We start from the raw sequence: 23,644 nt of genomic DNA on the forward strand, positions 1-23,644 counted from the left end.
CCAGAGGGGATGTCTTTTACATAGACAAAAGACACTAAGGCTAACCTGTCTCAACCAGTCTCATATCTGACCTAACAAGTCTCAACAAATTTAAAAGGACTGAAATCATACAAAATGTCTCCAGCAGAAAGAAATTTGCTGCATCCCAGATATTTGGTAATTAACTGACAGTTCAAAAAATACAAATAAAACCTGCAACATTTCAAATTTCATGGGATAAAGCTAATGCACTCCTCAGAGGGAAATTTACAACTTTATACACTTATGTTAGAAAAAGCTAAAATCAAAAATTTAAATTCCACCTTAGGAAGAAAAAGAAGAGCAAATCAAACTCAAAGGAAGGAATAATAAATATTAGAGTGGAAATTAATGAAACAAGAAAGAGGAAAATGATAGAGAAAACTCAATGAAACCAAAAGTTGTTTCCTTGAAAAGAACAACAGAATTGGTAAGTCTTTAGCTAGACTGACCAATAGGACAAGACACAGTTACCAAAAATTAGGAAAGAAAGTAGGACTTCACTATAGACTCTACAGAAATTAGAAGGATTATAAGGGAATATAATCAATAAATTTATGCCAACAAAGTCTACAACTGAAAGAAATTTCTAGAAAGGTATAAATTATCAGCTGTGCACAAAATTATTAAAAGGCACTAAAAGTAAACTGACTGAAGAAAAAAATCTGAATAGACCAATATTAAAGAAATTGATTTAATAACTAAAAATGCTGCCTCCCCTCGCCCTCAAACTCAGGCCTAGATGGCTTCATTAGAGAATTCTATTAAGAAAGAAATAATAGCAATCCAAAATAAACTTTTTCAGAAAACAGAGGACAGAATGCTGCTACCCAACTCATTTTATGAGGCCAGTATCACCCTGATACTAAAGCCAGGCATAGCCATCATAGGAAAATAACAGATCAATATTCCTTACGAACACAGATAGATACAAAAATCCTTAACAAATGATCAGCAAACCAAATTCAGCAATAAAACGGTATACCATGACCAAGTGAGATTCACCCCAAAAATAAAAGGTTGATTTAATACGAGTATCAACTAATGAAATATATGAATAGAACACCACCAAAAATACAAGGTTACTTCAATAGAGAAAAAGCATTTGACAAAAATCCAACTCCAACTCATGATAAGAACTCTCAACAAACTAGGAAAAGACACTTTCTCAATCTGATAAAAGGCATCTACAAAAACATACAGCTAACAAACATCATTCTTAACAGTGAAAGACTAAATGCTTTACCCCTAAGATTAAAAACAAGGTAAGGACACCTGTTCTCACCACTACTATTCAACATTGTATTGGAGGTTCTAGTCAGTGTAATGAGTTAAGAAAAAGAAATAAAAGGCATCTAGATCAGAAAGAAAAAAGTAAAACTGTCCTTATTTGCAGACAACACGATCTGTCTACATTATTACAAAAGCCACTAGAACTTACAAAGAAGTGTAACAATATCGTAGGAAAGAAGATCAACATACAATACAAGGTTGGGCCCAGAAGGCACCCTACCAGTTATTCAGCCATTCTCACACAAGGGCCATCTTCCTATGGCACTTAAATCCTGAATCATCTCCTTCCTGAGTCTCTGGCATATTTGGTTTTCTAGAACCAATCCTCTTGTCTTTGCTTTTTTGTTTTCAATCTTGACTCCTCAATGGTTTACATTGAGCTGGCTGGGTGTCTCTGAGCAGATCAGAGATGCTATCGAACTCATTCTGGCCCCAGCAAAGCAGAGCAGTGATACCCAGTTAGCATGCACAGTATTTTGAGGGTGAGGTCATAAAAGTATTCTCATTTAATCCTCATTATATCCTTCAGATAAAGGCGAGGAAAAGGAGGTGGTCAACAAGACTCCTATCAGCCCCACCTGTCTTAGCGGAGGCTCTTCAGACCTCTTGAAGTGAGAAAAGCCATCATATTCTGACAGTGCATCAGGCTAGAATGCTAAGCCTCTAGAGAGAGATTAGCTGTACTATTTTTCACCAAGAGAAAGTAAGGCCCCAAAGCATAACCATTCTTGTGGGTGAAAAAGTTTTGGCTAAGGTGTAGCAGAAGGAAGAGGGAAAGGCAAAATGACTTTGGGGCAGGCACTCTGGGACACTGGCCCAGCTGACCCTCACTGGTGGCTGAGCTGAAGCTAGGTACCAAACTCCTCTTAACTCGCAATTTTCTCTTCCAGAAACCATCGTGAATGAACATCCATGTCATAGTACAGGTGGAGGCACAGATGGGAAGATAAATATTTAAGTGATCAACACCCTGAAACTTTTTAAGGCATTGTTCTGGAATGTGCCTGCGGCTTGGAAAAGAGGGAAGGAGCCTGGTAGGTTGGGACTCTGGGAGGGCCCATGCTCTTTTAAACCTCAACAGAGGAATCATAGGATCTTGGGTCCCATAAGGTAATAGTGAGAGGGGGACCAAAAAAAGCCATAGAAATGTGTGCTCTGGTACAGGGAAAATAGAAATGACTAATTTCTGAGTAGTTATTGAAAAAAAAGCAACAATTAAAAATAATAAATGGTGGGTGGGTGAGTGCAGGGAAGGAGCTATCCACACTTCTCCCAGTTCTTCCAGGCTTGATTCTGTTGCGCAGTGGTCTGGCTCGCCATCAGGGAGATGAGAGCCTGCTGTGTGCAGACTCCTTGCTTGGGTGTGGCAGGAGAGATCCTATTGAATTCTCAGTCCTATGAGGGCTGATTTTCGATTTACAGAAAAGTAAACAGGCCTCCATGGATTACGTCATTTTTTAGGGACTTGATTCAAGGCAGTCTGGCTCCAAACTCCATGCCATTCACCCATCTCAAGCCACACCATCTCCCCAGTGATCCCACCAGAATGTCCTGCTTGGGGCAACCCACCTAAGCCAAGCACTCTTCCTCCTCCTGGACTTTGCAAAGGATACAATTTAGATGCCACTTCCTCCAAGAGGCCTTCCCTCCTGAAAACTCCTAGACGCTGCCATGCTCTGCTAACCCAGGTATACACCCTCTACCTCGGCCCTATCACACAATGCTAGAATAATCTGTGTACGTGTCCATGCCCCCCACCCCCACCCCTCCTTCTAGGCTGAGAACTTCCTGAGAGCTAAGGCCAAGGAGCTGTAGGCAGGAGAGCACCTGGCAGACAGCGTACTCAACAGATCCTATGGAAGCATAAAGAGTCTCAATGGGAGTTCAAAAGGCCGTGGAGAAGCCCTAGAGCTCTGATGGGCAAGAGACAGAGTGAAAAGGGGGGATGAGGCTGAGTTGAGGTTGCCCCCAAGACCTCTGCACACCTGGGGACAACGGCAGTCCCGGCAAGCCCACCTTCAGCCAGCCGTGTCTCAGGCACTGAAGTGGGTGGGATGGGCTGGCTTCTCCTAGGCCTCACCTGTGCTGGAGCAGCCTCCTCGCCATCTGATTCTTCCTCACTGCTATCTGAGTCTTCGTGCGTCTCAACTTTGACCTGGGCCACAGAAGGCGCTGCTTTCCCAGGGAGTATTGGGGTGGTCCCTTGCCCTGACGGCCCCTTGGTGGGTGCTGAGGCAGCTTTCTCTGGGAGGCTTTTCCTCACAGACTTCACCTAGAATGACATGGAAGAGAGGTATGTGACAGGAGCCTAAAGGACCACATGAGGGCTGGCTCTGAGTCAGCCAAGCACACCTGGCCTCACCTGGCCCCCTGCTGTGGCAGGAGCTGTCTCTTCCTCACTCTCTGACTCCTCACTGCTTGAAGAGTCCTCTGGCCTCTGGGTGCTTCTGGCCACGGCTGGGGATGACGTGCAGGCTGGTGAATTTGCTGTTCCTGCTTTCCAGGGGGCTGGTGTGCCCACTCGCACTGGGGGGACCTTGGCAGATGAGGGGGTGATAGAGATGCTCTTCCTTGGGGTGGCCTTGGCCTGAGGAGTTTTCACAGCCAGTTTTGCCTGAGGGGACACAGAAGTCAGAAGCTGGCGAAGGGTGCTGGATTCAGAACCCCCGTCTCTTCTGGAGTGAAACCCCACTGCTGTCCTTCCCCATAGCTCCCTGTGGAGTTGACCAGTGGGGGCGGCTCGGGGTCAGGCTATACAGCCGCCCCTCCTGAGGCCTCATCAGAGACATCACCTGGGCTGGAGTCATGGCCACTGATGCCTCCTCCTCACTGTCTGACTCCTCCTCACTGCTCTCCGAGTTTTCCTTGGACCTTTCAATCTTGACCTGGGTGGCTGCAGGACCTGTCTTCTGAGGGGTGTCCTTGGTGGGGCCTGAGGCAGGTCTGATCTGGAGAACTTTCCCCGAGGATTTTGCCTGGAATGACACACAGGATCAGGGGAGAGAGCCCAAAGCATGGCTGTGTGCAGAGACACAAGAAACTGAGGGGCCAGTCATAAGGTATACATAGAGAGAGGGCTCCCAGCACTGAGCGGGAGAGAAGAGCCTTATAGGCAGGTAGCCTCACCCAGGCCACGGTCACAGCTACTGGCGTCTCCCCCTCGCTGCTGTTTTCTGAACTCTCCTGCTTCCCAGCCTGGGTCAAGGTGGCTGTGGACCCTGCCTTCCCAGGGAAAGCAGTGCCCTTCCCAGAGGGCTCCACGGCCACAGCTGAGGAGGCTCTGACCTGGGAGTTTTTCCCCAAGGGCTTCGCCTGGGCGTGACAGATAACAGCATCAGGGCAAGGGCCCACAGGCAGAATGTATGTGAGGTAAGACGGGAGGTGAGGCGGGCATGGGGGGACGGGCTCCAGGTACAGGAGGGCAGGATAAGCCTATGGGCAGCTCTGCAGTCAAGATAGATAGAGGGCGTCTGGTGTCCTCCAGCCTCACCTGAGCCAGGGTTGTGGTAACAGGCACTGCTGCTGGCGCTGCCCCCTCGCTGTCCGACTCCTCGCTGCTGCTCTCCGAGTCCTCCTCCTGCCTCCCTGCCTTGGTCTGGACAGCCGCAGGCCCTGCCTTCCCAGGGGCTACTGGGGTGGCCCCTTTCCTGGGAGACTCCTTGGCAGTGGCTGAGGCAGCTTTGACCTGGGGGATTTTCCCAGACGGCTTTGCCTGGAGTGAGAAACAGAATCACGGGAGGTAGCCCACGGGGGGATATGAGAAGATACAGGAGACCAGACAGGGTCAAGGGCACCACGCACACCACATGGCGAGGGGAGGGGGCAGGGCTCTGAGCATGCCTGGGGCTCTTGTGAAGTCTTGAGGCCTTCCAGAAGGGGCACAGGCTGCACGGGCTCTCCTTCCCCAGGCCTCACCTGAAGCGGGGTCTTTGCAGCTGGTGCCTCCTCTTCACTGTCCGACTCCTCGCTGCTGCTCTCCGAGTCCTCCTCCTGCCTCCCTGCCTTGGTCTGGACAGCCGCAGGCCCTGTCTTCCCAGGGGCTGCTGGGGTGGCCCCTTTCCTGGGGGACTCCTTCGCAGTGGCTGAGGCAGCTTTGACCTGGGAGATTTTCCCAGGCAGCTTTGCCTGGAGTAAGAGAAACAGGCAGGCAGCTCAGAGGGTGATGTGAGGAGGTACAGGAGACCAGACAGGACCAAGGGCACCACACACATCACATGGTGAGGGGAGGGGGCAGGGCTCTGAGCATGCCTGGGGCTCTCTTTCCCCGGGCCTCACCTGAAGCGGGGTCTTGGCAGCTGGTGCCTCTTCATTGTCCGACTCCTCGCTGCTGCTCTCCGAGTCCTCCTCCTGTCTCCCTGTTTTGGTCTGGGCAGCCGCAGGCCCTGCCTTCCCAGGGGCTGCTGGGGTGGCCCCTTTCCTGGGGGACTCCTTGGCAGTGGCTGAGGCAGCATTGACCTGGGGAGTTTTCCCAGACGGCTTTGCCTGGAGTGAGAGAAACAGAATCAGGGGAGGCAGGCAGCTCAGAGGGTGATGTGAGAAGTTACAGGAGACCAGACAGGACCAAGGGCACCGGGAGGCGAGGGGAGGGGGCAGGGCTCTGGGCATGCCTGGGGGCTCTGGCTAAGCTAGAGGACATGTCTTGAGAAGGCCTTCCAGAAGGGGCACAGGCCGCGTGGGCTCTCCTCTCCAGGCCTCACCTGAAACGGGGTCTTGGCAGCTGGTGCCTCCTCTTCACTGTCCGACTCCTCACTGCTGCTCTCCGAGTCCTCCTCTTGCTTCCCTGTTTTGTTCTGGACAGCTGCAGGCCCTGTCTTCCCAGGGGCTACTGGGGTGGCCCCTTTCCTGGGGGACTCCTTGGCAGTGGCTGAGGCAGCTTTGACCTGGGGGATTTTCCCAGACGGCTTTGCCTGGAGTGAGAGAAACAGGCAGGCAGCTCAGAGGGTGATGTGAGGAGGTACAGGAGACCAGACAGGGTCAAGGGCACCACACACATCACATGGCGAGGGGAGAGAGCAGGGCTCTGAGCATGCCTGGGGCTCTCCTTCCCTGGGCCTCACCTGAAGTGGAAGTTTGGCAGCTGGTGCCTCTCCCTCACTGTCTGACTCCTCGCTGCTGCTCTCTGAGTCCTCCTCCTGCCCCCCTGTTTTGGCTTGGGTAGCTGCAGGCCCTGCCTTCCCAGGGGGTGCTGGGGTGACCCCTTTCCTGGGGGACTTCTTGACAGTGGCTGAGGCAGCTTTGACCTGGGGAGTTTTCCCAGACGGCTTTGCCTGGAGTGAGAGAAACAGAATCAAGGGAGGCAGGCAGCTCAGAGAGTGATGTGAGGAGATATAGGAGACCAGATAGGGTCAAGGGCACCACGCACACCACATGGCGAGGGGAGAGGGCAGGGCTCTGAGCATGCCTGGGGCTCTTGTGAAGTCTTGAGGCCTTCCAGAAGGGGCACAGGCTGCACGGGCTCTCCTTCCCCCGGCCTCACCTGAAGCGGGGTCTTTGCAGCTGGTGCCTCCTCTTCACTGTCGGATTCCTCGCTGCTGCTCTCCGAGTCCTCCTCCTGCCTCCCTGCCTTGGCCAGGGCGGCTGCAGGCCCTGCTTTCCCGGGGGGAGCTGGGGTGCCCCCTTTTGCAAGGGTCCCCTTGGCAGGACCTGAGGCAGCTCTGACCTGGACAATTTTCTCTGAGGCCTTCACCTAGTAAAAGAGAAAGGGCAATTTGTTCCCTTCCTCCTGAAAACCCTGTGGTGACACCTTTAGGATGAAGCCGAGGCCTTAGCGGGGTTCTCCACACCCCCTGCTTTTCTTCTCACTCCCAACCTTGACTGGTGCTCTGACCTGGCCTATCAGCTCCAAACCCTTTCATTCCTGAAGCCTGGACACTCTGTCATTTCATCTGGACACCACTGCCTGCCTCATCATCTGGGTTCCAGGAAGACGCCATTTCCTTATGGCATTTCTCCCTGACACCCTTGCACTTGTCTGCATGGCTGCTCTGCATACAGGTGTTATGGCCTGTCCCTGGCTGGGCTGCCGCATCAGTGAGAAAGCTCTGTGAGCACAGGCACTGCAAATGGCCAACGCGCTGCCGCACCCTTAGTACTGCCGGCCCCAGCGCATATGTGACTGGGATCAGAGGAGGGAGTATGCAAAGGCTCAGAGGAAGGGAGGAGTAGGGAGAGTCTGGATGTGGAGAATGGAGAGGCCCTCCCTGAGTCTTCTACAGATAATAGCTGGAAGACCCTTAGGAAGCCTGTCCTAGCCTCATGGGGCAAAGTCCCCAGGGCCTGGGCCTCCTCCTCACTGACCCACTGACTCCTCAGCCTCTGCCCATGGCCTTATGGCTGTGGCAGGGTGACTACAGGCCCTGTCTTCCTTAGAAAGGTCACAGCTGCTTGGCCCTGGGCCCATCACCCCCAGAAAATCGGCAATTCTGATCACTTTCCTTTTAAAAACCTTTCCAAGTAGAGGGTACAGGCTGCTTCAGACAGGCTTTATACGGCTTGCATATTCAAATTTTTGAACCAATATGGACAAAGTAGATTTCAGGTAAATGTTCACATTTGGGCTCCTCCTGAAAAATGGGTGCCAGGCAATACAGGGGAGCCCCTGGGCACAGCAAAACTGACCAAGCTGGAGAGCAGCGCCCGCTGCAGTCAGGCTCTGCACACTCCGATCCGCCGGTTTTCGCTCCCACGCCCGTGTCAGGGCTTTGGCACTCGCTGTGCTCCCTGCCTGGAATGACCTTCCTCCAGTGTCCACAAGGCGCATGGTTCCCTCACTCTTCTACCGCAGGACTTCACGTTTTCACTCAGTCTCCTCCTTACAGCCTTCCCCTGAGCACTCCTACATCCCTCCCCACCTCGCTTTCCTCTCTAACACCTAGTGAAGTCGATCTTATTTATGGACCATCTCCCACTTAACCATCCTGCCCCAGGCCTGCGTGTGGGGTCAGACCTCTGCCCCTGGACCTTTCCTGGACCTTACCCGGGCAGTCGCAGGGCTGCTGGGGCCTTTTAACACCACTGTCTGATCTTCCTAGTCCGACTTTCCTCTCTGCTTCCAACAACTTTCCAGCCCCTCTGGATTTCCCTCGGGATACTCCCATAGCCACAGGGGATGCAGCCCCAACCACCTGCCCAGCAGACATAAGGTAACCAAATTCCTGTTAGCTAACAAACTATGATCGGGCCTGAGAAGCCAGAGGACCAGGCATTTAAAACTTCTCATGTCCCTTCACAGCAGGACTAGCTGAGATGAGAAGAGCAGCCGATTTACTAGACAGAAAAACTGAGGTAAAGGGGAGTAACTGAGAGTGGACCGCAGGGCCACACTCTGGGAAGCAGCCATCCTAGGCTGCTGCCTGGGCGGGAAGGGCCATTTCCACAGGTGGCTAGAGTAGGTCCAGCTGCGCTTGCTCTTCAAGTTGCATAGTCCCGAGTCCCTTTCCCCAAACTCTAAGGTGAGTCTTTTCAGGCAGAGGAGGTGCTCATTACAAAGCTACTCTGCCAGTCTCTGAGGGCCATGGGAGAGCCCCAGGATGCTGGGGGACCAGAAGACCCCAAGGGGCAGCCCTCACCTGGCCAGGTTTCCACGCAGGGGCCTCTTCCTCACTCTCAGAACCCTCCTCACTGCTCTCCGAGTCCTCTTCTGGCTTCTTGGCCTTGTCAACTGAGGTCAGGGCACCTCCTCTGACTTGGGATGTCACATTCCCTGCCTTCCCAGAAGTCGGAGCTGCCCTTTTTCCTAGAGATTCCTTGGCAGGGGCTGGCAGGGCTTTGACCTCTGGTGGTTTTACTGAGGATTTCACCTGGAACAAAAGGATGGAATTAAGGAATAACAATTTTTACTCCGGGAGGGCATAAGAAGCTTCATGGTTTACGAAGTCCTTTCCTGATGCCTTTGACTCTCAAATGACTCCTGGAGACTGATACCACCTTTCCATCCATTTTACAGAAAAGGGGCTCAGAAAGGTTAACTCATTCAGGACCATATGAAAGGGCAGAGCCATGACTGGAACCCGTGTCGGTGGGGTTTTGGGGGCAGGACTCCCACCTACTGCTTCTCTGCCACCTGGCACACAGGGTCCAGCACAAAGAGGCAGCCTCTCTCTATAAGGAAAGCCACCATCATCTGCCTCTTCAACTACAGTATCTGATCATGGTGGCCATCCTGAGGGCCAGGAGGCCAGGATCTCAGTGTTCATCTTGCTGAGACACTTTGGAAACATTCTTCTCTGGGCTCTTTCTTAAACTTCTAAAAGTCTTACATTTCCAAGGCAGGCAGTGCCTTACCTCTACCTTTTATCAGTCAGCCCTCACCTGACCCTGGGTTTCTGGGACAGCCACCTCCTTATCTCAAGCTCCTTACTGCACTGGCCTCTGGCCCACTGATGCTGTGTATTTAACTGCTAGGTTCCCAGGGGACCCTTATGGCTGGATGCATCTAGGACCCGAAGGGGAAAACAGAATGCAGGGTGCACCCGCAGCCTGGCCTGGGGTAGGGGTGCAGTCTCCGCCTTCACGGGTTACTGGGTAAGGCAGGAGGAGAGGTGGGAAGAAATCTGGGCAACAGATGAATCCATCCCTGAATTATATTGGTCCTCCCTCCCAACATCTTTCTCCTGGGTACCCAGGTGCCGGCCACTAGCAGCTCCTACCAGCAGTCTTCAACAGTCTCTCAACAGTCTTGCTACTTTCATTCTGTTCTCCAATTCAGGCCACAACAAGTGAACTTTATGAAACATAAATCAGGTCGTCTTACCTCCGTGCCTGAAACCTTACAATGGCTTCTCAGAGCCCCGAGAATAAAATCCAAACTCCTCCTGGTGCCCCTCATGGTCACGAAGTGGATCCGGACCCAGACTACCTCTGGCCTCATTTTATATCTCTTTTCCCCTCATTCATGAATTTGTAGCTCAATGTTCCTTAAAAGAACCAAACTGTCTCCATCTGTGCTCATGTTGTGCCTCTGTTGACATAGCGTTCCTATTACTGCACCTGATGGCTCTCTGTGCTTTCCTTGCATAGTATCCATTACCATTGTAGTTAAATTTCTGAGGGACTCTCCACTTCTCCTCAGCAGCAGGAACCCTGACAATCTTGCTCACCACTGTACCCAAGGCCTGGCACTTGGAAGATGCACAGTAAGAAATGACTCCCTAGTCTCAATTCAGAGAAGGACAAGGCCCCAGACTAAGACCTTCCCACCTTTGGCCAAGGGCCAGGCCTGGCATTTGTCAGCTAGCGCATAACCCCCTCAGCAGCCTCACCCCATTTTCCCCAACAGCACCACAGGATGGCCACCCTCCTGTCCTTGGGCCTTTGTTCGTGCAGCTCTCCCTGATTAAACGCCCTTCCCCCTGCATCCCTTCCTGGCGAAGGCCCCTGTGTGTTAAGACCCTGCTCTAATGCCACCTCTCCTGGAAGCCTTCCTTTGCCTCACAGGCAGGATGGTCTCTCCCCCTCAACCCCAGATCCTTCTAACACCCAGAGTGCAGTGAGCGGCACCTGGCTCCTCTTCCCTCTCCTCCCCGCCCTAGGCCTCAGCCTTTCTAGCTTCTGGTCACCCTGAAACACTTGCTGAACTGATCTAGTCCCATTGGTGTGTGAAGCCAGACTCAGGGGAGGATTAAGTTTGCAGAGGGCAACTCCCGAGGATGGGTGGCAATTACCTCTACGTCCGTCTCATCACTCGAGCTAGAGGTGTCCTCACTGGAGCTGGCGACCTGGCCTGCCGATGCCATTCCTGAGGGATGAACAGGGAGGGCGCTGAGGGACACTCTTCTCAAACCGGTCTGCACTCTGCATACCAGTTAATCAGAGCCAGGTGCTGAGGGCTCACACCTTGTTTCAGCTTCACTGTCCCGTGAAGCGCCACAGTGGAAGCACACACCACCCATCCCTATGTTCCTGCAGACCTCCGAGGCCCTGGTAAGGGTTATAATAGGTCCTAACACACATGCGCCAACACCTGATGGCTTAGAAAATCTCCTTCCACCACCACACCAAGGCAGGCGGGGTAAATGCCTGTTGTTTATGAGAAACAGATGCAAACCCAGGCCTCTCAGTTTGGTCTCTAAGCCTCCAAGGTGGGCCTTATACCCACCTGAGAGCAATAAACCAGAAAATGCTCCATCACCACTCAGGCTGCTCAACTCCCCTGGCAAAAGCGGATGTGTCCCTGCTGCTGACTCCCCCTCATCGAGGGGAGGGGAAAATGGTGAAGCGAGGGGTGGGGGGAGGGCTCATTGTCTTGGAGACAAGCCTCTGAATTCCAGAATTTCCCAGACCTTGAAGAAGCAGTGCCCAGGCCTGCCCACCCCCTGCCCACACTGAGGGGGTTCTCACCAGGCTTGGCAGTGGTTCCAAGGGCTGGGACGCTGCCTTCCTCCTCAGTTTCTGAGACCAGAATGGTATTTGCCGAGGGCCCTGACGACTTTCTGGGTGACTTCCCAGAGAGGAGGTGGGCCACTGTCTTCCCAGAGGCAGGGTGTGGTGTGGAGTTCACTGTCTTATTGACGTTCTTGGTCTTTGTCTATAGAGAACAAGTGACAGACACATTTGGGTATAGCCTGGTGAACAGGGACCACATCTGAACCCAGCTCCACCACTTTCTAGCTGTGTGAGTCTGGCATTTTACCTCCCTAGGTCCATTTCCTCATCTTTAAAGTAGGGCTAAAAAACCCTCACAGAGCTACGGAGAGAACCAAATCACCATTCTTGGGACACAGTTGTTACTGGCTAAGAGGTAAGTAGCAGTTTGTTGTGGTTATTATCATTAATCCACAATTATGCTTACGTTCCAGATAACTACAGGACACAATCCTTTACGTCTGTAACACTGCTTTATGGAGTACCAGAAAATGATTTCAGTCTAGTAGTTTCCAGTCTAGAAAATACTTTTAGAGTTTTCAGAACCACAAATGTCTTATTCGCTATGGTGTCTCACTGGCTCATCACACAGTGCTCAGAACATAACTGTATCGGCATAGGTGTGCTGAGGGAACTGGCGAATGCAGGGATGAAGGAGAAAACATCTGTTCCAGGTATATAAGGTGCCCACTGACCCATGGCAACAGACATCACCTCATCTTACAGAAAAGGAAACTGAGGCCCAGAGAGGTGAAAGGACTCACCGAGATCACAAAGCTGGTGACAGGCTGACATGTGAATTTGGGTTGGGCAATTATTCACAACCCAACGCAAGAGACTGTCCCCTACAGGGTACTTCAAGTCCCACGAGTAACAGCTTGGAACGCGGTCCCACTCACCTTGGCCTTTTCTTTCATGCTTGGTGGCAAAACTGCCTCCACGGCTGAGGAGTTGGTAGATGTTAATCTGGGGGCTGCAAGACAAACATCCACTGGATGAATCAGGCAAGTCTTTTCTCACTTAAGAACAGGAGACTGGTTTCACCTCCCCTAACAATTCAATTGGTATGGCTGCTTTGCGCTGGATAAGGATCTGAGGCTGAGCCCAGACTTGTGGGATAAAGCTCTTCAGCATATTGGCCATATCCACCGGGAGCAAGACAGAGAGAGAGGCAACATGAAAGCCACATGTCTGCTTTCCCGCTGGAATCCCAACTCCCTGGTGGCATGAGACACTGAAGCCCCCAGAGGAAAAGGATTGGCTCACGGTCCTGCTGCAACCTACCATGAAGGCACTACACAACTCCAGGGATGCCATTCCCACAGGCTACCACACTGCGGCCCTGAAAGTCACTTAGATGGCGAGATTTCTAGATTCTTGGTGCTTTGACACCAGAGTATTCTCTCCTTTGATCTCAGAGAGGAAGATTTCTAAGGTATGCTATGAAATAAAGAGGATGCTATTGAGATGAATAGCATGATCTAATTCTTTTCCTGACATTTAACTCCATCTCTTTTTCAATCATGGAAAATTTTAAGACATTCATTAAGTAGAGAGGAAGTCTACTGAACCACCTAGCTCCAACCATTATCAACTTGTGGCCAATTTTATTTCAACTGTGCTCACTTGCCCTTCCCCATCGAGGAGTATTGTAAAGAAAATACCAGACATCATTTGTCGCCTACATATATTTCAGCATATTTCCCTCAATAAGGACTCCCTTAAAAAGAATTACAATTTTACTATTACATTTAAAAAATTCTTTAATATCAAGTAGCCAGTCAGTAGGAAATTTTACAATTTTTGTTTTAAATAGCATGAATATGCATGTATGCAAATATGAGTGGTTACCTATAGGGCTATAAGTGCAAAAGAGAAAATTTTAAGGTTACCCACCAGCAGATACTTTTAGAAAGTGAAAGGGGAACACGTTGGAGAAGAAAAACCTATCATTCTTCTATATGCTTTTGTACAGATCAAAGTGAACTGATTTTACTTTGATAATTTTAAGATTAAATAAGATATAAGATATATGTTCAGTATGGTCACAGATCTTTTAAAAACATGTCTGAGAAAAATGAATGGAAGAAGAATTTGCCAAATTGTAGGCAGCAAGAATATGGTTAATTTATTTCTGCTTTTTAAAAAAGTAATTTTCATATATTCCATAACAAACACTCCATAATGAATCCCATATTTCTTTTACAATCACAAAATATATTTAAAAATCAAGAAATTACTTTCAATGTAAGCAAAAAACAATATGAAGCAGAGAAGAATGACGATTCCTTTGTAGAATTACGACTACTGCTGGTTAAAGCACAAATTGCCTTGAGAACTTAGGGAGAGGGAGTGTGAAGGCCTCACTGGGTCACCGCTGAAACCAGATTGCCCAGAACTAATGTGTACACATTCAAAATGACAGGAAGATCAGCAACTCCCGAAGCAACCCATAGGCGACACAGATGAGGTGTCCGCCAGCTGCCCTCTCTAATCTAGCAGTTCCTGAAATGAGGGCTTCCTTTTACCTTTATCACAATCACCTGGAGGCTTGTAAAAATGCAGCTCCTAGGTCCCATTGGAGGGGCTGACTGTAAGCACCTGTCTGGGTTTTTGTTCACAATCGGATCCCCAACAACTAGAAATACAACGTTTTTTTTGCACAAAGAAAGGGCTCAAATAAATACTGAAATAGATATATGGGACCTTCCGATCTTCCCCCTAAAAGATCCTGGTCTTCCTAGGGCTCAGTGAAGAAGCTGGAGGTAGCCACCCCTACCCCCGCGACAATCCAACATCTAAAAGCCTGTTTCCAAAAGGTGCCGGACCCTGGGCTAAGCCCCCACAAGCACCAACGATGGGGGCCCAGCACAGAGGGTTCTTACCGGGTTTGGCGGTTTCGGCTTCTGCCTCCTCCTCCTCTTCTGAGCTCTCCGAGCTGCTAATGGGGTCTGACACACGGGTCTTCTTGGCTTGCAGTGCTGCATCTTCCTCTGCCTTCCTCTTCCGGCCAACCTCTGAGGTTCTGCAGGACAAAGGTAACTGGCTATACCAACCGGATGACAAGGACAACTCCAGGAGATTTGAAAAGAAAGACCTTCCCACACCCTCCCACTCCTCCAAAGGAAATATGCATAAAGAGAGTTTAAACAGCGATGAAGATACAGTGTAGATATAATTTTGCACTCTCACTCATTTCATAAAATGTTTTTACAACTGTCTAGCAATCTTCAAAATAATCAGGAATGGTCAATAACATATAATAACAGTAGTTAAAAAGCACAGAGTGATATGTACCAGCACCTGCAGGCACTTCAGAGCCATCCAGGTTCCTCCCTCCTCCGGACCTTTGGGCACCTGCGGCGTCCTCGTCCTGGAAGACTCTGCCCAGGTCCTCCATGTCCTACAGGCCTCAGCTCCAATACAGCCTCTCTGACCACCTCTTCCCCCGAGACGTTCTCTGCCCTGTCATCTCGTTTCATTTTCTTCAGAGCACTTCTCTCTCTCCTGTGATTTTACTTCCTGCCTGACGCCTCCACTACACCGTAGGACCCAGAGATGGGGGAAGGGCTGGTGGAAATCTTTTACAGAATGCTGAAGTATCCTTTGCACATACATAGCATGCTTCCCGAAAAATGAACGAGTAAGTGACTTGCCCAGAGTAAGTTTAGGGGCATTGGTGGAATACGCATTCAGATGGCCAAGTCCCTGGAACTTTCAAGTATCATCTCCTTTGACCCTGACTCTCCCACCCTGAGGAGCTGCTGTCTATGCCCCATGTTTCGCAGCTGCGATAGACATTGCTGTGCCACAGTTTGTTCCCCTTGATTTCGAGGAAGGCCACTTGTTGGCACTCTCTTGCTAAAAATAGGTTTTGTTTATTACACGTATCAACTGTTATGCTTCCTTTTCCCAATATACGTTTCACAAGGGCAGGGATTTTTCTCTGGTTTGTTCCCAGTCAAATCATAGTAGATGCTCAATAAATACTGGGGGAGGGGAACACTCCAATGGCAAAGTTTAGCACTTTATTTACTATTCTTATCTTCACTTTACAGATGAAGACAGAGTCAGGGAGGCCAAGTTCGTTCAAGGTCATACGGATGGCTGCTGAGCTTGAATTTGTTGGAAACCAGTAGGTTAGGCTGGCTCTGGTGGGTATGAGGTTCTTGCCCCACTCAGTACCACTTACCCATAGAAGGAACCAGGGGCAGGGAAGAGCTGGTACAGCTCACTGAAGCGGTTTTCTGGGGAAGGAAGTATAGTGAATAACACTCAAGACACCTGGGCGAGTCAGAAAGGGTGAGGAAGAGGAAGTATGTGGTGTGCTCCGTGCTTGCTTTAGCATCAGAGTCAAAACTGAGAGCTGACAGGGCTTTCAAAGATCTTAGCTCTCTAGTGGAAGCTGGGATCCCTTCTATACTATTCCTGCCTTTGCTTACACACCTCTGATGACAGGGAGCTCACCACTTTCACTGTTGCCTACCTCATTTTCGATGACTTGTGCTTGTATTCGGAAGCTGAAACTTGTCTTCCTAAAACAGGTGCATACAGATCCCACCTCAGTCTCTCAGGGCCCCGGAGAACATGCAACTCCCTTTGCCCTCAAAGATGTGCGCACCGTGGTGCCTCACTTCTCCCTTTGCCATCTCTTTCCATCCTGGACGAGTCGGTATGCTCCATCATTCCTCATGGCGCATGACTACAGGTCCTTCATTCCTCTACTTGGCTGTGACCAGGCCAGCGCACGGAGAGAATACCATCATTCTCTCCTTCATTCTCAAACCACTCTTCTGTTGATATACTCTTAGATTATTTCCCCTTCCTTGAAAAGTATTTAAGTTCTACATGTTTTACAGGCATTTCACACTCAACATGTCCTTGAAATCCTTCCCTCCAAATCAGGCTTCCTTCCAGCTCCATGCACGCACAAGCCAAACACCTGGAAGTCAAGGAGATTGCCTCTCCAATCCATCCACAGATTCTGCTTTCATCCCTGAATATTCCTGGAATCTACTCCTGCCTCCTGTTATTCCTGTCTCAAGTCCCATCAGCTCTTGCCTGGATGATGATGTCATAGTCCCAATCAGTCTTGCCAGACTGTAGACCTATCTCACCATTCTGCTTCACCCTTCCATGGCTCCCACTGCTCTTGGGGTAAAGACACAACTTCTTACCATGGATGATCAGGCCTTGCATGGGGTGGGCCCTACAAACAGCCCAGCCTCATCTCTAATGTGCCCACAGCTACTGGCCTCAGAACCAGCAGTTCCCTTTGCGAGGTAAACTCTACCTGCTTCTCCTTACCAATTGCCTAGTTCATATTCATACTCCATGCAGCTCTCAAGTCAAAGGTCACCTCAGGGATGCTTCCCCTAAAACCCCAAAGGAGGTTTGTGTGGGTTTGGGACTAGGTATCTCCTTTCCATAATCCTTACTACTGTAATTTTGTATTCATTTGTTTTATTCTCTGATGGATGCCTACCTACCTACCTGACTTCAATGTCAACTCCAGGAAGGAAGGAACCATGTCTGTCTCACTCATGACATCTCCATGCTTAGAACAAAGCCTGGCATTCAAGAAGTGCTCAATGTTTGTTGACTAAATAATAAACTGCTAAGAAGCTTTGGTACTTTTAGTACTGATCACAACTCTCAATGTCCTCTCCCACTACCAGACACCCATAATGTGACCTGGCTTCCTGGGGGCAATAATGATGTCCACAGTGGGCTATGGGGACCGATCTTAGACCAGATTAGCACCCTAGATTATTCCAAGCTAATAGCTTGGGGTGTCCCTACTCCACACCTTCAGCCCCATCAGACTTACTGTTGCCAGTGTGTATAGATGTCCAGAAGGGTTACAGGCTGAGTCGGGAAACTTTTCTGCAGAGAAGTAAAGAGAGAGAAGCAATTAAACCTGCAGCACTATAAGGGTCTTCCTTGGGTCCAATTCTCCACAACCTTATGATGCGCATAGAGAGGTGGTTGAGAAGCGGGTCTTTTTGCTCTGGGAAACATGTCTGCTTGGCCCTGCCAGTACCACCCAAACTTTCCAGAGACAAGCAGGGCAAGTGTTTCCACCTAAAACCCTTTAAGACATGTTGGTGAGAGGTACCTTTGAGAGACTGAAGCTGGAATGTTCCAGGCTAGCATTTATCCAGCCCCCAGCCTCTTTGGCACTCTTCATGCTTAGAAGCCATGAGACAGGACTTTTTCCACCCCTGACCTTTTAAAAGCCTTTTAAAAGTCAGGCTGGTCAATCTCTCCAGGACAGTATGAACCACAGCTGACACTGGAGGCATCCAAGTGGCATGACCACAGTCCACTCATCCACTGGGAAGGGACTGCACCCAAAAGTGCCAGTCTCTTAGAAGAAGCAGACGGAACCAGGTGGAATCCAGGCCTTTGGAGCCAAGGCCAGAGGGCCCACTGTCTCTGCAAATGTCAAGAACGTGGGGTGTCAAATGCCCCAAGGAGGTTCAGTGAGCAATGTGCAGCGAGGACAGAGGGTGTCAGGGTTCTGGGCAGAGTGGTTAAGAGGCTGCATGTAGTCAGGCAGAACTCTGTTCAATGGCTGGACTAATCTCTTCACCTCTTCAAACTTAATGATCCTTCCTTATGACACATGGATAAACAGCAGTACCCACCTACTAGGGGGCTATCAGGCCTGAATGAAATAATGTAGTCAGTCCCCAGCACAGTGAGTGCTAACATGGAGACTTTAAGTGTCAGTTTCACTCTACTCCACCCGAGGCACACTGGCCTGCTCATTGTCCCTCAAATTGCCCCCATCAGGGCTTGCTAGTCTGTCTGGAATGCTCTCTCTTGCTACCTACACAGCTTATTCTCTCTCTTTCTTTACGTCTCCGCCCAAATGTCACCTTCTCAGTGGGGCTTCCTGACCATCCTATTTATAATTGGCCTCTAACATTCCTATCTCCCTTATCTGTCTTATTTTTATAGCTAGCACCTACCCATTACCCAACACACCATATCATTAACTTTTGATTTATCACCTATCTGCTCCTGCTAGAATGTATGCTCCATGAGGACAGGCTACTTTTGCCTAGGCAAATGCCCCAGTGAATATAGGGTTCTGTCTTTTGCCCTCCTTACCTGTTAAGTGATATAAATAGAATATGAAAGGCAATAGAGGTCCAGAGAGGGTTGGAAAAAACATAGATGACGTCTTAAAACCCATCATCCATCCTTTAGTGCCTCCAGGAGGTACTGAGAGCAAGCATCAGGATTAGACCTTTCACTGTAGCTAAAGGGATATTGACTAATCAGGTAACCCACTTTACCATCTTAAACCCTCCAGGGGTTTACTACTGTTCTTCAGATTGAGACTAAACTGCCTACAATAGGGCTCTAGCTAGTACCCTACTATCCAGGGACCTCTATCATCTCTGTACTCCACATTTCACACACAATGGACTTTCCCAAGGTCAATACATCTGCAACAAGTTCCCTCCCACCACAGGGCATTTGCACCTCTGCCTGGAATATCCACTTCCCTTCTCTCAGATATCAAAATCAATATTCGCTTCCTCAGGAAAAGAGTCCTGGGTATCCCTAACAAGGGCAATCTGCCATCCCTGTCTTAGCACTCTATGCTTCTCATTCTTGGCACTACATTCATAATGTAGTGCTGGTTACTTTTGTGGTTCTTTGATTCATGTCTATCTCCCTTAGTAGATTTAGACTCTAAGCTCTGGGAGGGCTGAGGGACCGTGCTCACCATTTTATCACCAGCACCCTGAGCGCCAGAGTACCAGTAGCTAAAAGAATGAATGAAGAAATGACTACACCACGAGTTCGAATTCCAAAGCTGTGAGGCTCAGTGTAGATGATCTGCTAAAGGCCTGAGCTCCAGCTCAATTAGAGGGCCACAGACCCCTTCTCTCGGCGCTCTCCTTCGTCCCGCCTCCTGCCTCTCCTGCCTCTCGGGGCTGCTCACAATCCACCCCTCAGACTCGCAGCTTTCACTCTAAAGGGCCGCGCCGAGCCACGTGGCCCGGGACTGAGGAAACATCATTGCCGTTACCGGGAAAAGGGTGGAGGTACGGCCAGCGGGAATTATAAATTCCTGCGCGTCATATCACGTCCCGCCTGCCCACTGTATAGATGGAGAAACTGAGGCCCAGATGGACTGGGAGCCACAGAGGGAGACAGAGGATGCGGTTCCTTCAGTACCCCTGGCCGCGTCCCCGAGCTCCGCGGGATCTGACTCTGGGCACTCGCCAGGCCACCAAGGGAGGGGGCGCGGGCCGCCGCTCTCCAGATCTTGCACGCGGCCCTCGCACACGCCCCACTCACGCTTACCTGGGCGCTTTGCTCCTTCACTTCACGTGCCGCACGCACATAGCCCGCCTGCAGTAGATGCTGGTAGATCAGGGGAAGCAGTTCTCGCCTCTTCCTGGCCTCAGCCATGCCCGCAACCTGCGGCCGGTCGGGACACCTGCACGCCCCCCGTCAGTCCCCGCCCGCCACTTCCCTCGTGCCCTTAGGCCTCGTACACCCCACTTCCGGCTCCTCTTCAGCCCTGGCCGCGTGGCACGCCGGGAAACGTAGTCTTATCTCGCGTAGTAGGCGGCCCAGCCCCGGCGCGTGAAAGGGGCGGAGGCTCGGAAGGCAACGAGCCCTCCCATTGGCGGGGAGAGGGCGTGTTTAGACCTGGACTCGCCCCCTAGGCCGGCCATGATAAGTACGACTCTTAAATTCTTCAAACTTCCTCCTTGAACTTTAATGCTTAAAGGGATTTGTTTTCTGTGTTAGCTGTCTGATGGCTGTAATTGGGTTTTACTTATCTCTGAACGTCCTAATCTGAAGCTGCTTCTAGACCCGAACTTCCAGTTACCAACTCATTTCACACTTTTTCAGAACCCATGAACCAGAAGTTACTTGTTATTATTATTCACTAAACAAATCGTTATTGAGCACTGTACTGGAGCTAGCGCGCGACTAGTAGGATGGAGGGGGTGGGGTGGAGGGATAAAAAGACGATTAAGACATGGCGGCTGCCCTCAAAACTCACAGGGATGAGAGACACGGTAACCAAGCAACTATGATTCAATGCCTTCTATGCATTGTCGGGGACAGGGAGAGCCTATGGGAGCAGGGACTAGGGGGACCTAACCCCGAAGAGACATCTAATCTGAGGCTTAAAGATGGAGTAGGAATTCCTAGGTGTAGAGGAGAGGACTGGCGTTCCAGAGGGCACTGCCTGAGTATAGACAGGAGAAGCCATACATACATAAGCTGGTAAAGGTTGGTAAACCCAGACATAAAACCCAGGCTGTGCTGTTGGGCTGTAGAGTTGCGGGGGGCGGGAAGAGCTGGGGGTGGGGTGCTTGTAGGGGGAACGAATGAGGACGCACTGGGAGGGAGAACGGATGAGGACGCATGGGGATGGAGAAGTAGACAGGGCTTACAGCACCCTCCCACCCACCCAGCAGAGTGTGCACTATGCTCCGAAAGCAAGAGGTCATCTTTGACCAGCGTTATGCAGGAGGGCGGCCTGTGTTTGTGTTTTTAAAAGAAAGCTAATGACCCAAGTGTGGAGGATAGATTTGCAGAGAGAGAAAAAAAAGGAGGTTTTCGTAATTGTTGAGGGGAAGTTGGCAGGAAGAGGATTAGCTAGGCTGGGGAATATTTTAATGAGCCGTTCTTAACTTCATGGACCTGTTGAGAATCTGGACAGCGTGAACTACCTAGCCTTTGCTTTAGAAAATTTTGTATGTTTACAGATACGTAACATTTTCCATCACATATCATGACATAGATAAGCACATACTTGAATCTCCTAGGGTTAGAAATGCTCCAAGAAGAAACAGAGACAGGACCATGTGACTGATTGAATGCAGTCAATGAAGAAGAGGGAGGAGACTAATCTATATTCAGCCATTTAGCAAATGTTCATTGAGCACCCACAAATGAGAATTAGTCTCTACCCCAGTAGAGCTTATAGTCTAATGGGAAAGACACAGGCTAAAAAAAATAGCCATACCAATCCATTGTTACAGTGAGTAAGTGCAGAAAGGAAAAGGATGGTGTTTATTAGAGTGTTTAAAAGCTATTCTGCAGTCACATTTCCAGGGTTCAAATTCTGGCCTTGCCTCTTATTAATTAAGTGACTTTGAGTAAGTTATATAACTTCTCCGTGCCTCAGTTTCTTCATCTGTAAAATAGACATAATTCTACCTCATAAAATGGTCATGTGGAGTAAATGAGTTCTAAGTGGGAGTGCTCAGAAGAGCTGCTAACGATAGAGCCGTGTGTACCTATGTGTGTATGTTAGCCATTATTATGAAAAGATTTAACAGGAAGGAGGCATCTATCTTTTCTTGAGTGTTAGAAAAGGATTCTCTGAGGAAGTACTGTTTGAGGGAATCTTAACTGTGTGTAGGGGAGGATGGGAGTGAGGGAAGAGCCCGTGTAAAAGGCCTGAAGCAAAAGCTACAGCTGAGAGAAGAGACAGGTAAAGTCCTTCGTAGAGAGCAGGAGGACTGAGGAATATAGAAGGTGGGGCAGAGGGGTAGATTCCATCTTAAGGATCTTTCTCTTCATCCTAAGAGAGATAGGAAGCCACTGACGGTGAAGGCCTGAGAGGGACAGGATGATGTTTGAATTTTAACGTGACCTGTGTGAATGCCCAATGGAGAGTGAAGTAGTGTGTGTATGAGTAGATGTGGGAAGACAATTTGGGGTAGGAGTGCAGGCGGGCATCCAGGGAGAATATAATGAGGGTAGCAGTGGAGTTGGAGAGTGGCGGAAGGTTTTAGAATTATCAGAAAGTAAAATCATCACAGAGATGTATTGGAACGGAGGTTAAGAGAGACGGAATGTGGGAATGGACTCCGAGGTCTCTGTGCAAGCAGGCAGGCAGTAACTTTCACTGAGACAAGGAAAACTAGAGAGGCCTGGGATGGGGGTTTGAGCAAGGAGGGGAAGGCGTTGAGGGGGACATGAAAAGTACAAGTTCCATTCTAGACACGTTGAGCTTAAAATGCCGTTGGGACACCGAGTGCAAATGTTGAGAAGGCACTTGGAAGCCTAGATTTGGACTTACGTGGAATGGGGAGTTGTCTGTAGAGAGATGATAATCAAGATTATGGATGAGGATGGGATTTCCCAGGGAGAGGAATGTGGAGAGAGAAAGTGGCCCAGGATGGAGCTCTGAGGGAAGGAAGGCAAGAGAACTTCAGGAACGTGGGAAGAGTCCCTAGGGAATGCCTGGGAGGTTGGATGAGATGAGGCTAGAACTACTGGCTTTGGTTTAATGATAAGCCTGGGGATTGTTGGTGGCTTCAGGAGGTGCTACTTCTGCGGAGTGATGGAGAAGGTCAGATGGCAGTGGTCTGATGAACAGGAGGGCTGAGGGAGGCAGTGGGTCTTTGAGAAGTTTTTATGTAAGGGGGAGGAGATTGCTGCTGTGACAGGGTCCAAGTGTGTGTTGGGGGAGGTGTGTGATGAGGTAGAAGAGACTCGAGTTCATATTAAGGCTGATGGCACATCTAAGAGAGAGAATTAATGAAGGGTGTAGGAAACGGGAGGTAATCCGTGAGCGATGTTCACGAGCACATGCAAGGGGATGGGATCAGGCGTGTAGGTGGAGGGGTTGGTCTGGAAGAGGAGGAGGGATGACTTCTCCAGAACCAAAAGAAGGAACAAAGAGAGGACTGGTGCAGATGTAAATGTAGGTTTGTAGTGGGATGTTAAGGGAGATTTCATCTTGAGCTTCTATTTTTTCTGTAAAGTGGGAGGCAAGGTCTTCTTCTGAGAGCAAGGAAGATGTGGGGAGGAGTTCGAGGGGAGGAGGACAATGAGCATTCGGAGCAAATGTGCCCACAAAATCCCCACTTGCCTGATTGTGTTATCAACCTAGTTGAGGGTGGTGGTCATTAGTTTATATGTGTCCTGTCCTTTCCTGCTGAGTGATTTCCCTCTTCATGGCTTACTACCCAGG

The 23,644-nt window shown here is 49.9% G+C and overlaps 1 protein-coding gene across 13 annotated transcripts in view; it reads right to left on the reverse strand.

Annotated features, from left to right (window-relative positions):
* Window positions 1-20,188, reverse strand: part of TCOF1 (treacle ribosome biogenesis factor 1) — a 38,469-nt gene extending 18,281 nt beyond the window's left edge. For 11 of the 13 annotated variants that reach the window (XM_016118731.2, XM_036224383.1, XM_016118728.2 and 8 more), the window contains exons 1-16: window positions 20,002-20,188; window positions 17,504-17,559; window positions 14,559-14,698; window positions 12,573-12,646; window positions 11,650-11,836; window positions 10,974-11,047; window positions 8,880-9,110; window positions 6,788-6,997; window positions 6,369-6,578; window positions 6,009-6,218; window positions 5,587-5,793; window positions 5,227-5,436; window positions 4,802-5,023; window positions 4,104-4,286; window positions 3,674-3,925; window positions 3,392-3,583 (exon numbers count right to left, since the gene is read on the reverse strand). In XM_016118731.2, coding sequence (XP_015974217.2) covers window positions 3,392-3,583; window positions 3,674-3,925; window positions 4,104-4,286; window positions 4,802-5,023; window positions 5,227-5,436; window positions 5,587-5,793; window positions 6,009-6,218; window positions 6,369-6,578; window positions 6,788-6,997; window positions 8,880-9,110; window positions 10,974-11,047; window positions 11,650-11,836; window positions 12,573-12,646; window positions 14,559-14,698; window positions 17,504-17,559; window positions 20,002-20,109 — 2,766 coding nt within the window. In that variant the 5' untranslated portion in view covers window positions 20,110-20,188. The remainder of the gene's footprint in view (window positions 1-3,391; window positions 3,584-3,673; window positions 3,926-4,103; window positions 4,287-4,801; window positions 5,024-5,226; window positions 5,437-5,586; window positions 5,794-6,008; window positions 6,219-6,368; window positions 6,579-6,787; window positions 6,998-8,879; window positions 9,111-10,973; window positions 11,048-11,649; window positions 11,837-12,572; window positions 12,647-14,558; window positions 14,699-17,503; window positions 17,560-20,001) is intronic. The other 2 variants (XM_036224384.1, XM_036224385.1) reach the window with 2 other exon arrangements.
* Window positions 20,189-23,644: the final 3,456 nt, after the last annotated feature.

The sequence above is a fragment of the Rousettus aegyptiacus genome, unplaced genomic scaffold (assembly GCF_014176215.1).
Source record: "Rousettus aegyptiacus isolate mRouAeg1 unplaced genomic scaffold, mRouAeg1.p scaffold_m13_p_7, whole genome shotgun sequence".
NCBI classification, from domain to species: domain Eukaryota; kingdom Metazoa; phylum Chordata; class Mammalia; order Chiroptera; family Pteropodidae; genus Rousettus; species Rousettus aegyptiacus.